General features: G+C 51.8%; 2 protein-coding genes across 3 annotated transcripts in view; one reads left to right on the top strand and one right to left on the bottom strand.

Moving 5' to 3' along the window:
* Positions 1–3,290, top strand: part of Nfatc3 (nuclear factor of activated T cells 3) — a 156,771-nt gene extending 153,481 nt beyond the window's left edge. Inside the window, exon 10 of the mRNA XM_012513521.2 lies at positions 1,081–3,290. Within this exon, the coding sequence (XP_012368975.1) occupies positions 1,081–1,181 (101 nt within the window). The 3' untranslated portion in view covers positions 1,182–3,290. The remainder of the gene's footprint in view (positions 1–1,080) is intronic.
* Positions 3,291–4,284: 994 nt separating this feature from the next.
* On the bottom strand, positions 4,285–11,597 carry Esrp2 (epithelial splicing regulatory protein 2). Of its 2 annotated transcripts, none has more exons than XM_004625840.2 (15): positions 10,864–11,597; positions 10,658–10,786; positions 9,039–9,152; positions 8,813–8,927; positions 8,357–8,455; positions 7,913–7,967; positions 7,732–7,842; positions 7,527–7,659; positions 7,403–7,445; positions 6,665–6,966; positions 6,348–6,560; positions 6,048–6,246; positions 5,749–5,935; positions 5,190–5,355; positions 4,285–5,118 (listed from the first exon to the last, which is right to left on the bottom strand). In XM_004625840.2, the coding sequence occupies exons 1-15, from the start codon at positions 11,053–11,055 to the stop codon at positions 5,029–5,031; spliced, it is 2,148 nt and encodes a 715-aa protein (XP_004625897.1). In that variant the 5' UTR covers positions 11,056–11,597; the 3' UTR covers positions 4,285–5,028. The 2 variants fall into 2 exon arrangements, with proteins under 2 accessions (XP_004625897.1, XP_023564968.1); XM_023709200.1 differs by having other exon boundaries at positions 7,732–7,839; positions 10,864–11,184.
* Positions 11,598–15,353: the final 3,756 nt, after the last annotated feature.

Below are 15,353 nucleotides of genomic sequence, written 5' to 3'. Positions count from 1 at the left end.
GTCCCTAATTTTTTAAAAATAGTTAAAAAAAAAGAAAGAACCACAAACAGTATAAATGTGTCCACGTGATACAGGGTGTTCATACTGGGACAGAATAACAAAATAGCCCCCAAATCTCTGGTTTTCTCTGGCCAAATCTTACATGTTCATCTGTTTTATATTGTATGTGGCACTGTGGGAACCAGACAACTTCCCCAGAGGAATTCAAATTGGGGAAAACCAAGGTAAGGTGAACACTTTGTTATGTGAAAGGTCTCCTGCCCTCTGCTCTAGAGCATGAGCCTGTGGAGTGAGGACAGGAATGTTTTCTGTTCTGCCAAAGTGGTGGATATACATAATCATAAGTACTCAAGACCATGAGATCAAGGCGAGACTGAACTCACTACCTCAAAAAGCCAGAGAGGGCGGCTTGCATACCTGTGGTCCCATTACTCTAGGAGGCTGAGATAGAGAGATCACAGGTTTGAGCCCAGTCCAGGTGATTGAAAGTCTTAGCAAGACCTTGTTTCAAAGTTAAAAATAAGGGACCTGGGATATAGCTCAGTGATAAGGCATTGCCAGGGGTTAAATTTAAAACAAAACAAAAAACAGGCATGGTGGTACACCACTGAAATCCCAGATTTAAAAAAAAAAAAAAATTAAAAAAAAAGTCCCAGATCTTGGGAGGCTAAGGCAGGAAGATGGCTGTGAGTTACTATACAATTACTATACTATATAGTTAAGACTTAGTCAAAAAAAATGTATCGTGTTCTCTCAGGCATTCTCTTTCCCAGCCAGACAAAATTTAGAGGAAGAGAAAGGGGTCTGGACCCTCTTGGTCAGTGATACTTGTCTTTAGTTTTATTTATTTTTGGTACCAGTGATGGAACTCGGGACCTTGCGCATGCCAGGCAGTGCTTACGCTGCTGAGCCATCTCCCCAGCAATGATACTGCTCTTTAATGAGACTCAGCTCCAGAGCAGGCTTCAATTGCTGCCTTTACCTTTTGCAGAAGCCATGGGGGTGACAATGACTGAATTCAGCATAGACCAGCATATTGTGTCATTGGAGCTACTAATCACTCTGCCTTTTCTTTTTCAGTGAACGAGATAATTGGAAGAGATATGTCCCAGGTGTCTGTTTCCCAAGGCCCACAAATTAGCAGAGAGACTCCTCACCTGGGTCCCGAGTCCCTGGATTGAAGATCTGACCAGCTCTGACAGTGCTTACTGCAGCCTTGTGTCCACCACCAACTTCTCAGCATGTTTCTCTTTTGGACCTTGAATTTCCAATTCTTTCGCCTTCAGGACCGATGCCAGGGAGTGGACTCAGGGTTTGTGGAGAGTGGCATTCCTCCACCTCTGGCCTTGGTTAGATTTTGTAAAAGAATCAGAGCAGCATGGGCTGTTGAGCTGTGGAAAAATGAGCTTTGCATTTTTGTATATTTAAATAGGATACTTTTATATGATGGGTGCTTCGAGTGTGAATGCAGCAGGTTCTCCTTTTCAGAGCTGTTGCTTTTGCAAATGACTTGGTTGTGTAGCTAGGATTGGTGATTTATATTTTCTGGTCATTTGAAGGGCCCTTTAGTTTTGATACCTTAAAAATAGGAACTTTTGATAAAACCTTCTAGAGGCAAGTGGGGGAAAAATTATCCTAAGCCCGTAACTATGCCTCAGAAACTCAGCATGTATCCTGAAGCCATAGATTTATAGGAAATAAAGCCAAATATAGCTCATACTCTTCATAAAAGTAAATTGTTAGGTAAAACAAGAAGAGACCATTCCATCATTGAAGTGTTGGAATATAAAGACATTCCAGAGCATAGCCTTTTTATAACTTTCTAGGTCATCTTCCTGCAGTCTCTCCTTACTGGCTCCATATTGAAACTATTTTTCTTTCAAGAGTGTAAGATGGCTACTTGCAAGGTGACTTTGAAAGCAGTTATGAAGCAGTCTTACTTGGAAACTTCTATGTTTTTGCCATCCTAAAAACTAGTGCTCTATTTGGCCCCAAATTCTTTTCCAGGTAGAACATCTTCCTTTGGGGGTTCTGTTACCTTTGAAGCAGGTCTCCTGATGGCTCAGGCAGCTGCGCAGTTGTGACTGTGCTGGAGGCCAACCCAGCTGTATCAGGAGCTAAACACAATGAGCTGTAAATCAGGATGGGCAGAGAACATGCAAGATTCCAGATGGGAAGCCTTACCTCCCATTCTGTTTACAGCTCGAAATCATTCTGGCCTACCCCATCCCATGTGTATGACCTAAACACCAGCTTCTCCAGAAAGCACTAAAGTATGTCTAAAATGAGGTGGCATCATAGATCTTATGCTCCACACCAAAGATGCCCTGGTGCTGCTGCAAGTGACTGGCATCCAAGGCAGGGTCCAGCAGAAACTCCAGCCTATCTACCAAAGGTGTGCCCAAATTGGGTACTTTTTCCAAATCCCACCCTTAAACCTGCCTCCAGTGGGATTTGTTACTCGTTTCTAGGCATATTTCAAAAGTCCTGAAGTTTGTAGTATACCTTTTAAATGAAATAAACTTCTATTCAGGAAGCAAATGTGTTGAGTGCCTACACCTGAGAGTGTGTTGGGCTGGTTGAAGACTTGATGTTATTCAAGTGGATTGTGGACCTTGGGTGCCAGGACATTTTCTTCTAAGGTCAAGTCAGGCCTGAACAAAGAGCTGATGTGTTGGTCACCACTTCTACTCAGCAACATAGGAGCTGTTAGTCTGTATGAAGCATGGCTTTTTTTTTTTTTAAAAAGCCCATTTTAGATTTCTCCCATCAAAATAGAGAACAGTATTATTCAACAAATCACTATAGCCCCTCTTAGAGGTGGGTGTTTCAAATTTTCTTGGAAAGTGGATTATGTGTCTCAAGAGTGGGTAGTCAGATTTGCTTCAGGGCCTTGGTTGGAAGCCCACAGCTTCCTTCAGAAGGGTAGGAGGCTGGACTCTCAGGTAAAGTTCAGAGACATGGCCAGAGTTGCTTCTACCCTCTTGCCCCTAAAGTAGCTGCCTCACATAGGGTCCTGCAAGACCCTCAAGAATAAAAGCCTCTATGATCCAGAGTTGCTATGCACCAAATTATGATGCCTTTTAAATACCTTGATGCCTGTAGCACTAGAAATGCTTTCCTATTTAAAATAAAGGTTAAATTTTAAAATAGAGCTTTGTATACTATGTAAGCCATTTTATATTAGCTTTGTAAAAGCTTTCATGTAAGAGTCAGTATTTTTTGGCCTTGTAGATAAGGAGTTCAATTTTTTGTGCAACAGAGTGGTATTAAAGTACACATCCACTGGACTATGCAAATTAATTTCTAGTAGCAGCACTGAGCAGTTGGGCATGTAGTAGCACACACCCTTCCCTTCTCAGACTTGTGCACTACATTTTAGATTGGGGAATGGCACTAGTAGCCTTCTGCTTTTGCTACAGAGATGCATAGAGAAATACGGCTGAAAACAGCTTTAAAAGGAACAGATGTGGGGCCAGGGAAATAGCTCAGTAGAATAAGCAGGGTAAGTGCAGGGTCCTGAGTTCAATCCCCGGTACCGCAAAAAATAAATAAAAGGAACAGATGTTGAGTTTGCATACGGTGCCGCCGCCCAGGGTACATCCAACCCATCCAGGGCCAGCCATTATCACCAGACCTCTGCAGGGCCTGGCCATGAAGCCCTGTTTGTGATACTCAGAACAGATAGTCATCTTTAAGGCACAAGTTGAAACCTTGCATTTTATAAAATGGATGTTTAGTAAGAAACTGGTTCTGAGTTATGTTTACAGCACTTGGGATTGTTTCCTTGTACATTTTATAAAGCTTTTATAGGAGTGCAGTGCTCCTTACACAAATACAAAGGGAAGAAAAGGCAGTTGTTCAGGTGCTTCCTCAGTTATAGTGCTGAAATAATAAACAGTAACACGGTGACACATCAGCAGTCTCCACAACATCTGAGTTTTTCTCTGCCTGGGGCTAGTGTAGAGCCCTTCACTCTGGGGCCAGAGCTAAGGGATCTGTGACGTTTTAAAAGTCTACCTGGATGGGAAATTTTGTTCGTATTATACAGGAGAAAGTTCCAAATTCCTAAGGCTTGAATTTTGCACTCTTTACCAGGTAAAGGACATTCCATGTTGTTTGCAGAGTTTAGGACAACTGGCCTTTCCCATGGTGTTGCAAAAAAAGTTGGCAGGAGAGCGGGGTCATGGGGCAGGCTTAGAATCCCAACTACTGGGGAGGCTGAGGCAAAACCACAAGTTCAAGGCCAGCTCAGATAACTTACCAAGAATCTGTCTTAAAAAGGACTGGGTGTATAGCACAGTGTGAGCACTTTCCTAGTATGCACCAGGCCCAGGGTTCAATACCCAGCACAAAAAAGGGCGGGCAAAAAAATTGGAACAGTTCCTTTAAAATTCAAGCCTGAGTTTTTGTGTGGGGTCCTCCTGCCCCCTAGTGTTCTCTGAAGATTCTGCAGCATAGTCCAGAATACTTTGCGGTTTATCCACTTGGCGTTTCTTGGGCCTGTTTGGAGGAGGGTAGCACCCTTAGGTGAGGCCACCCCTGTTACAGTATGGTCTCTGAAATCCAGTATCCTAAGGGCAGGAACTGACTCTGCCTTTCTGCCTCCCACCTCCCATAGGAGAGGATGGGGAGATTATTGGGATCCTCACTCAGACTCAGACCCTTGATTCTCTAGGAGTCACACATTGAGGGCGGGCACCAGCATTTAGACAGCCTGTCAGGCCCACTGGATACAGGCCTGTGCAGGACAGCTCAAAAGCTTTCCAGGTGCCACTCAAGAGGCCCAGCCATGCTGTTCAGAGCAAGACATCCCTTTCCACCCTTAGCCCTGCATTCAGGGTAGCCATCTTCAGGGTGAACAAGAAGAAAAATAAGTAGAAGATGGAGCTGGGCTTGGTCTTCTCTGGGTGCCTTCTGAAAGCTTTGACAAGCCAGAAAGAAGCCACTGGAGTGAAGGTACTCTGCATGCTGAAAAGGTACGACAGCTGAAGGCATCAGCTAGCTCTCAGTTCCTGGCTTCCTCACCTACAAACACACCCACTCCTTGGGGGCTTGTAACACAGGGCGAGATGGATCACCAACAGGCATCAGAGTGGTGTAGTCATCAGGGGCTAGCTGTGAAAGGGACACAGACTTAGGATGGGAAACGCCACGGTCAGCCAGGCCCTCCAGCCCTCCAACCTTACCGGGTAGGCCTGGAAGACACTGAGCAGATCCTTCATGCCAGCTGTGTATGGGATGCCCTGCATTCGGATCAGGGCTCCTGGCTGAGACAACACTGAGGTGGAAGTAGAGCCTAGAGCAGGAGGAGGTGTGGCGAGGTAGCCCACAGTGGTAGGGGAAACTGGGGGGCTAGGATCAGAAAGACAGGTTTAGTAGTAATCCTACCTATAACTCCCCCCGCCTCTTGCCTCTGTCTCATGCTTAGTTCTTCCTAAAACCCCTGCCTCCAATCCCTGCAACAGATTCTCATCTCATACTGTGGGTGGATGGCCACGAACAGATCTGCATGGGGGGGGGGGGTTGTATTTTAGGGAAGGGTCTACAGGGTCTCACAAATAAATTGGACTCGTAGTGGTCCACCTGTTTACAGCCTCCCAAGAGCTGAGATTACATCCATCCTTTGTCTCTCAAAATAAGTGTCCCTCAGAATAAAAGTCCAGTAGACCTTAGGTTATCTGGCCCAGAAAGGATTCCTGCCCCCTCCCAAACAAGCAGCAGGTCTATGGGGTTCTAGCAGGATACCTGGGGTAGTAGGCTGTGTAGTTCATGTAGAGTTGAGTGGCTGGCCCTGGGTAGTAGGCAACAGGGGTGGTGGCAGCAGACACCCTGGCAGCTGGGAGCAGTGCTGAAGAAGGATACAGAGCTGCCGTCTCAGTGGGGATGAGAGCTTGGGTGGCCTGGAAGGGGCCGTAGGTGGGTGGTGAGAGGCCTAGAGACAAATAGAGAGTGCATCTATGTGGAGCCCGGTAAGTCCTGGGTGGAGCAGCCAGAAAGGAGTCCTCGCCAGCTCCCACGTCTCCTCCAAACCCTGGGGCACTCACAGGGCAGCTTGCAGGGTGGAGGACTCATGCCACTGCGGCTCAAGGTTCCCCCCATCAGCACACGGCTCATCTCCTCTGTAGAACAGGGGACCACCTCCACGTATCGTTCCTTCATCATCTTCTTGTGGCATCGCTGAGCAGCTGCTAGGGCCCGCTCTGCTGATGTCATCTGGATGAAGGCATCACCAGATAGCCGGCCCTGTGCACAACAACCTATGAACGCTCTGTGGTGTGGAAGAGTGCCTTGCTCGTAACACACCCCTTTCTATCCGTGTGACACCCTCCTTGCAGCAGCCTCACCTGCTGGTTGAGCACCATATGTACACCATGAGGCCGGATGTCAGCTGCTGCCTCCCCCAAAAAGCTCAGGATATCCTCAATGGTGGCTGTGTAAGGCAATCCTCGAAGGCGAACACAGTCCCTCCCAGCCCCAGGTGCCAGTGGAAAAGGGATGGGCAGCAGTGGAGCTGTCAGTGTGGGAAGGAGTGGGCTGGATGCATAGCGGTTCAGGACCTAGTAAGAATAAGAACAGATCCTATCACACCAGCACCAACACAAGTGACCGAAGGCACACCCTAGGAAAACAGCCCGTTAGAGTGGGATCCCTGGGCACTCACCTGCTGTACCTCAGCTGCAGTGCTCCGGAACAGTTCAATGTACCGCTTACCCAGCATGCCCTTGTGTCTTCGAAGTGCAGCCTGTGCCAGCTCTTCACAGGCAAAGAGGGCAAAGGCATCACCAGTTGGCCTGCCATCAGGGTGGCGCACAAAGAGCAGCCCGTCAGCACCCCCAGTTACTGGGCACTCTGGCCCCAGGAAGCTTAGCACGTCTGTTGGCCCAGCTGAGAAGGGCAGTCCCCGAAGCCTTAGGATCACTTGGTCTTCCCGTGACAAGAAACGAGCTACCTCTAGTGATGTGCCTGAGTGGGAGGTATGGGAGTCGGTGTGGAAGTCGTCTCACTTCATTTGTGAACTTCCAACCCCCTACACACATAAGAGCAGAAAGACAGGGATGCCAGGGAATGGGATAGAGGTCAAGAAGGAGGGGAGATAACCAGGCATAGTGGCACGTGCATATAATCCCAGCACTGGGAGGCTGAGGAAGGAGAATCACAGTAAGCGCACCTTACGTATTTTAGCAAGGCCCACTCAAAAAAACCTGGGCATGGTGGTGCATGCCTGTAATCCCAGCACTTGGGAGGCTGAGGCAGGAGGATCACTTCGAGTTCAAGTCCAGCCTGAACTACATAGTGAATCCCTGTCTCAAAAAAGACCAAAAAAAGGGGGATGGGGGAGTGCAATCTCCAATACCACACAAAAAAATAAACAGTTCAGCACGGCTGGTAGCACACTTACCCCCTGCAATTTTCACAAACTCTTCCCCTGTTGCTTTATAGACCTGTGGGTACAGAGTGAACAGCCCATGGGTCTCAAGCCTGACTCCGCGTGGCCCTGCTCCACTCCCTGCCCAAAGTCCCACCTCAATGTAGCGGACACCCATGTGGTGCTTGTGTCTTTGCAGAGCGAGGTCCCGCTGCTCCCTGTCTGTGAAGCGGATGAGGGCCTCACCATTTCTTCGGCCCTGGGCATTGAGGCAGAGGGCTACACCACCCCTGCAGAGCCAGCACTGTTAGTACATCCTGGGCAGACCTGCCCTCCTGGCCCTCATACCCTGCCACACCCACCTGGCAATGTTGAGCCCTCTGAAGAAGCGAGCCACATCCTGGTCTGATGACTGCCAGGGCAACCCACGGGCCCGTACCACAGTCTCACTGTCCACCACATCAGCCTTGCTGCTGTGGGGGGCAGGACACAGGGTCAGAACTGTCCAACTTGTGTTATCCCCACCCCTGCTCCCACACTCACCAAGGCCCCGTCTCATATTTCTGCTTTACCACCTCGGGCTTCGAAAACAATTGACCTGAGAGAAGACAGCATGGGAGTCAGCAGGGTCTGGTGGAGGAGGTCTCCCCACCAAACTCTGCAAAAAGAGGACAGTTGAGGGGGATGAGGTGACAAAGGGGCTTTAATCTCTGTTCTTTTATTTTTTAATTATTTTTCTTTTTGAGACAGGGTCTTGCTGTGTAGTTCAGGCTGGCCTTGAGCTCACTTTGTAGCCCAGGCTGGTCTTCAACTCACAATGATCTTCCTACCTTAGCCTCCTGAGTGGTGGGATTACAGGCGTGCAACACCACACCCAACTAACCTGTGTTCTTTTAGAGAAAATCACAAGTGCGCAAAAAAGACTGAGGAAGTAATAGGCATTCACCCAACCCTGTGAGCAGGTGACAGATAGTATGGGAGCCTTACCACTAGGTCCTTCAAGCAGGTGGAGGATGACAGCCACCATTGTCTTCACTTCCCAGACCCCAAAGTCATCCTCTGTGGCATCTGTCTCTAATCCCAAATCTACGGGTAGAGAAGTGACAATGAAGAAATCCCAGTGGAACACATACTGGAGCATCCAGCATGAGCACTAATCATGTTCATAACTGGGTCCAAGTCCCCTCCACAGATACAAGCAGATCCCAGCAAATATATACATTTGTTTTCATCCAGTTTGTGCATGCACATGCAGGTCCCCAGTCCAGACACAGGGACATATACCCACATTCCAAATGCATTCCAGCTTAGACACAGACACAGGTCCCTTCAGCAGACAATGCAGACCTACCTTTGTTTCTAGAACCCACCCAGCAGCATGCACATGCTTAAACACACACAGCCTGTAACCACCCTCCACCTTAACCCTGTTGGGTCAGATACCCTGTGCCATGGTGGCCACTGTGAGGTCCCTGGCAGAGCAGGTGCTCGGGTGCTGCATATGGAACTCTCTGCGAAGGTCGTAGAAGGAGAAGAAGGTGTCGGGGAGCACCAGATTCTGGGGGTACATGGGAGTGGGGATGAATGGGGGATATGAGGTGTCCTGCCTGCCCCCACTACCATAAGGGCCTTGGGAACCCTACCACCCACGGTGCCCTCAGTGGCATACCTTCCTGGAGGCCTCAGGATGTAAGACCTGTCGCAACAGCTGTTGCCCATCAGTGCAGAGCACATAGGGGCCCCCGCCCAGCAGAACCACATCCCTGTTCACCAGCTGTGAGAACTAGGGATAGAAAATCAGGAGAGAGACTCAGGACACAGACCCACAGCTGGGGAACTGGGGTAGGATGAGGGCTGCAAAGCTGGTTCAGCCAGATGTTCAACCCTACCCTGCCGGGGGAGGAGGAGGCCACACCTACTGGGCCTACTCTGGGTCCTTGCCCAGCAACCCCCCACCCCATCCAAGTCCACTGTCACCTCCTCCAGGCCAAATGAGGGCAGCCACATATAACCCAAGGACCCCTCACACACTACAAGAGTCTGGAGTGGAGCCAGAGCAAACACCTGGTGGAATCAGACAAGCAGGTGGGAAGGGGCGGGGCAAAGCAGGTTAAACCTGTCCCTGACCAGGCAACACCCTCAGACAGGTGGGGGAGGCCCAGGCCTGCCTGAAGGCCAGAAGGCTCATGGTCAATGGCAGCCCCGCCTCCAGGTCTGACCAACCGCAGGAAGGGGAAACTCCAAGGACAGGGCTCCACATTTGGACACCAGGGGCAGCATGAGCTTTGACCCACAACCTATGACCGGCTGGCACTGAGCTGTTTGCTCACAGAGGGGGTGCACTCCACAGGCTGCCCAGCGCCTCCCCTTAGCTCATCCCAGCTGGAGAACCAGTACAAACGGTGGAATCCCTAATCACAGACTCCGCCACCCCCATCCCTGCCCATGCCAACTCTGGACACTGGAAGACCAAGGCACCCACTGTTCTTTAGCACCCTCCCCAAGTGAGGACTAGGCCGGAGCGCTCCTGGAACAGACTCGGACTTGGTGTGTCCTGCACCTTTGAGGGTTCTCATCAAGAACCACCACCAGTTGGAAGATAAAAACATTTACATGTAAAACACTGGTTACATTCAAAACCTATTCAGAGTGAGTGCCGCGGTAATGACAAAGCAAAACAGCCATGGAAACTGCCTCCCACTTCAGCCAAAGTCGGGAGGCATCCCAGGCCTTTACACTACTTTGCAGGTGGCCCCCAGGCAGGGTACGGACAGCACCCACGCCTGGCCAACCCGCAGGGACAGGCCTGGACCAGCAGCTTACACCTGGCGGCGTCTGCCCCCGAGGCAGACACCGCCCGCCCTACGCCCCCGCAGCGCCCAGGATGGGGGAGGCGGACAAGTGGTCATAGGACGCGGACGGCAGGGTCCAGGGACCAATGACCAAGTCCAGAACCCCTGATCTTTTTGCTTCTGGCTGCTGCTCTCCAAGATCTGACTCGGCAGGTTCTCAAGAAGTTTCATCCTCCCTTCCCGGTTGGCTGAGGTGGATCCCGCAGCCGCCATCCCCACCCCCTTCGCAAAGGAGGACGTCTGAAAGGCTGAAAAGGAAGGCGCCGCTGGGAATGGCCGGCGTACACAGACACACGCGGGAGCCTAAGTTTCAAACGAGACCCTGTGCTACCGCCCCGGCCGGTTGATCGCCAGGCCTAGCCTCCTGCCGCCTCTCTAGCCGAGAAACTTTCCGGCGGCCCGCCGCGCCGCCACCCACGCCGCTCCCGGCGCTCACCTGCTGAAGCACCTTGTCCAGCGACTCGGCCCGCGACAGGCTGTCCGCGCTCAGGCCGCTCGCCTCGCGGCACTGCGGACTCAGCGCAGCCGCCTCGGCTCGAACCAGCGACTTGTGCAGCGTTCCCACCTGTGACCGGTGAGGAAATCGATCAGCCGCCGCGCGCCTTGGGCCCTGACGACTCCTCTACCTCTTTTCTAGCTTACCTGGCGGCTTCGTGGCTCCACCACTTGCCACACTAGGAGGATTAAGTCGGTCTCATCCGAGCCCAGATCCGGCCCCAGCGCACCGGCCGTAGCCCCGAATAGCACAACCAGAGATCCTGACCCCGCACAAGGGTCTGCGGCGGAGTCTATAGAAGGGTCTGGACCCGGGGGCGGCGGCGGCGGCGGCGTCATGGCCGCGGAGGAAGGGGGCGCTCGGCCACACACGCGGACCGACGAGGCGCACGCACGCACCGTCCGACGGCGAACACGGATGGGCTTGGGCGGGACGCAGCGTGCTGGGGGCGGCACCTGCGGCCCCGGCTGGGGCAGTGGGCGCAGCTGTGACCCGCCCGCGGCGCCTGGCGGGGCGGATGCCGGCCTCTCGCTCCCTCTCTGGGTTACCTGGCGGCCCCGCGGGCCACGTGACTGGGGGCGGCCCGGGGATCCTTGGGGGAGGGCCAAAACCCAGCCCAGGATTTAAGAACTCTCACTCCCAGCCCGGGAGCGCGTTCGGGACTTGCTTTCCACTTTCTAGTCTGGTTCTGAATGACTTCTGGGGCGAACCCGTTCTTCCTCACCTCTTCTGCGGGGATTGTGGGACCTCTGCAAAAGGACATCCAAGACCAGAGGCCTTCTCCAGTTCGTCAGGGTCACATCGGACCTGTAGAAGCCACCAGGAGGCAGTCTAGGGAATGTGGGGGTCACGACGGCCAGCTTGGGGCTGATGGAAGTCACTAAGCGTCTGAGGGGACGGTGAGAATTACCAGGCGTCTGCCAGAGGCCTATGGGAGGGATCATCAGATGTCGGTTGGAGGAGAGAGGGCGGCAGAGATCTGGGGACCTTAGACCTGTGGGCGGTCACCAGAGATCAGAGGGAAGAACTTGTCCACACAGGTGCCAGGGCCGGCCCCAACCTGGGCGAGTGAAGTGCCGCGGGGCAGAGCGCGGTTTACAGTGGGCCGGAGTGCGCCAGCCTTGACGTTGGGAAGGGGCACCCGAGGAGCCACCTCTTCTCCGGAGCCGCGCGAGCTGCAGCCTAGAGAAGCCTGAGCAGGATGGTGGGGGACTAGAGCCGCATCCTTACCCCAGGTGGGAGCCCCTCCCCGTTTCCGTCGCCGTCGACCGGCCGCTTCCCTGGAGAAGTGAGTTTGCAGGCTACGGAGCCATCAGCCATTCTCCCGTCAGAGGCAGCAACCCAATCCCGAATACTCGCCCTTTTGCCCCTGGCAGCTTGGTGAGACTCCCTGTTTCCTGGCTGCCCTGTGTGTTCCCAAATTCTCCCATTCTATGTGACCTAGAAACTTGTAATTCTGCGGAAAAAGGGGCCTCCAGCCTGGGGGAAGAGGACATGAGATTGCCAAACTCGACCTGAGTCAGGCTAAAGTCGCTCCTACTGGGTTCGAAAAGAGGGGCGCTACACCCCGGCCTGTGGACAGAACGGAAGACCTGGGTAGACCCGCAACTTAGGCTCTGGGAAAGGGCCGCAGCCTGGGGTCAGAGAGCCTTGCCATACAGCAGCGTCTGGGAAGGAAGTGACTCACACTAGGGCACGACGATCGGGAGAGCGTGGAAGGTGGACCTCTAGTCCAGGTCTGCCAGCACTTTCCCTGGCCTAAAGAACCCCTCTCCACACTGTCAATATCAGCACCAGCCTGCAGTCTGTCCCCTCTTCCCCCCCCCCCAGCACTAAGCAATCAGGCATGGGGGGAGGGGAGAAGGTTGCTTTTCTGTCCCGCCTCCAATAAGCCTGGAATGTCAAATATTTACTCGCAAGGCTGGGCGTAGCCACTGGGTAGGTCCCACTCCAGCGCGCCTGCGCCAGTTTCCCCAGCTACCTTCCCCTCACCTGTCTCCCCGGACCTGCAACAACCACCTGGTTCCTAAAACTCCTTTGGTAGTATTACACCTCGTCTGGGCTTCCACTCCTACAGAACAGCCTTAGCGTCCAGGTCGGGCTTTCCTGGCACTGCAAGCCTCAGTCTGCTCCACCTAGCACACTTATTTGCTGAACCTCTAAATCTTTGAGGTAGAACCTTTCCCGTCTTTGGTCAATGCTTGTATGGACATCCATCATCCGGAGAGCCTCAGTCAAGAATGACGATCCATTGTGGTACCCCTGATTGTCCTTACCTCACTCCCCCTGGAAAGGCAGGAGTCCAGATCTTGGCTGGATGGGGACCCCACAGTACCAGTATAGGGCCCCAAGGCAGTACTTAGACTTCTTGAAGATGAAAATCGTTCCAATAATGTGGGGTACCTCCTTTGCTGAGTTCTACACTTTTTTTGATGGGTTCTTGGTAGCCCTATTACAAAACAACTTATGAGGCTGGGCATGGTGGCATATGCCTGTAATCCAGGCACTTTGGAGGCTGAAGCAGGAGGATCACTGAGAGTTCAAGATCAACCTGGGCTGCAAATTGAGCTCAAGGCCAGCTTGAACTGCATAGTGAAACCCTGTCTGCAGAACCAGGAATTGAACTCAGGCCCTTGTGCTTGCCAGGCAAGCACTTATTCTACTGAGCTATCTTCCTAGTCCCATCAGACAAAAAAACTTGTGCCCCTTGTCTCTTCGAACATCTGACCCTTCAGAGCAGACTGACCCCTAGTGAGTGCCTGACATCCACGAGTGGTCCTACTGCTCTGGCCTTTCCATATTCTCCATCAATAAGCCCCACTGGACTACTGAGCCTGTGCGGCAACAAGTAGGGTACATCGTGGGTTTTCCTCCATAGCTGGCCTCTGCTTTTCTTCTTCATTTTCACCTTTCAAACTATGCCTCTCAGTGGGCATGGTGGTACACACGTGTCATCCTACACTCATCAGGCTGATGCTGGAAGACCACTGATTTCGATTTCAAGGCCAGCCTGAAATACATGAGACCTCAAATCTCAAAAACAACTCCCTCGGTAGCAGAGATCCCCTCTGTAGTTTGAAATTTCCGTACTTCATTGACAAATGTCCCCTTCCCCCAACCTGCTTCTCACTTCCTTCTAGACTTCTTGGAGCATGAATAAGAGATAGAGAGATAAGCTCAGTGGTCCAGCCTGAGGCCAGAAGCTTTTTCCGTTGGGGCTGGATTCCTAAAGGCAGTTGGGCTCCAAAGAAAGCCTGGCCAGACACAGGGTAGGGGCCCTCCAGCAACCTGGGTGAAAAAGTGTTGTCTTCCTGTTCTACACTGCCCGGGGCAGACCTATCCACCCCTCCTTAGCCGCCCAGTGGCTACTAGCTGGTCTCACGGCTGCTGCTTCTGATCTGAGACTCCAGAGTAGCTACTCTGCTACTTTCCTGCACCCACCCTACCATGGTTACCTAGTTCCACGTCTTTGCAGAATCACCACTCACCACTCCGTACCCACCAGAGGGCGCGCTAGCTCTGAACAGCACCCAGCGGTGAAGCTCTTGTTTGAAATGACCCTGCCCCCACCAGTAGCCAGGACACCTGGGTAGAAGAGACAAGATTGTCTCCCCTGCTCTCCAAGTGGCAGCCCCCTGGACTTAGAATCTAGCTCTCTGAACAATGGCTGAGTGTTAAGGTTTGATCCAGGATCCTCAGTCAATCCTGCTCTCACCCACCCTACCCAACTCAGCTCTTGGACATACTGTTGTGGTTTTTAATATCTTGGGGCTGCTGGAATGCTCACCTACCCATCTATCTTTTCGATATAGGGGAAAAATGATCTCAGTGGATGATCTCCAAATGACACAGGGGAAAAAAATGGACCTCCCAACCTGAAAGGTACCTGGGACGAGTTCGTGTTCTTTAAAACCAAACAATGAATTTTAGGAACAAACAGAGGTTGTGAGCAGAATATATTTGTTGGGGGAAAGAAAACTCCTATCCTAGAGAGAAACAGAAGCAGGGGCCTGAGCGGGTTGTCCTCGGGAAGCTGTCTCTTCCAGGGACTTATGGTGTAAAACCATAGGGTGAGGCAGGTCTAAGGTAGAGGAGAACATGAGAACTCGCTTAGGTGGGCATGAGGTGGGACAAATTTCATGGTCAACCAATGAGATTACAAGCACCATTGCTCAGGTAAAATTGAATAAATCCAGTACCAAATGAGGAAGCAAGTCACGTAACAAGTGGGTATGAATGTGGGACAGGGTCCTTTCCTGTTGGGAGTTGCGTTAGTGACTCTTTAGGGCTCTTGCAAGGTGATTGGGCCAGGGAGACAGTTCAGCGGCATAAGTGCCTGCGTGGCAAGTACAGGGTCCTGAGTTCGATCCCCGGTACCAAAAATAAATAACACTGGAGCCAATAAAATTCTGCTTTGGGGGAGATGGCTCAGCAGAATAAGTACTTCCCTGGCAAGTGCAAAGGTCTGAGTTCAATCCCTGGTTGGGGGAGGGGAAAGGTGATTGATACCTGTTTAGAATATCAATCCCTGATGCCCATCCCTAGGGAAGTATGTAGCTGTATTTGTTTACTCTTTTGTCTTGAGGTTTGTCCCAAAGCAAGAGTGTCTGTCTTACAAAATTGCAAAGTCAGGGCC

The sequence above is a fragment of the Octodon degus genome, unplaced genomic scaffold (assembly GCF_000260255.1).
Source record: "Octodon degus isolate 3935 unplaced genomic scaffold, OctDeg1.0 scaffold00011, whole genome shotgun sequence".
NCBI lineage: Eukaryota > Metazoa > Chordata > Mammalia > Rodentia > Octodontidae > Octodon > Octodon degus.
This window is presented reverse-complemented; position numbering and strand designations above follow the sequence as displayed.

Bases quoted from the DNA above. Each gene is read 5' to 3' on its own strand.
- Esrp2 (XM_004625840.2), bottom strand. From the start codon at position 11,055: ATGACGCCGCCGCCGCCGCCGCCCCCGGGTCCAGACCCTTCTATAGAC. The intron at 7,446-7,526 runs GTGGGACTTTGG...CTGTACCCACAG, and splicing joins TGGGTGTCCGCTACATTGAG to GTCTATAAAGCAACAGGGGA. The intron at 6,247-6,347 runs GTGAGGCTGCTG...TGTTGTGCACAG, and splicing joins ATATGGTGCTCAACCAGCAG to GGCCGGCTATCTGGTGATGC.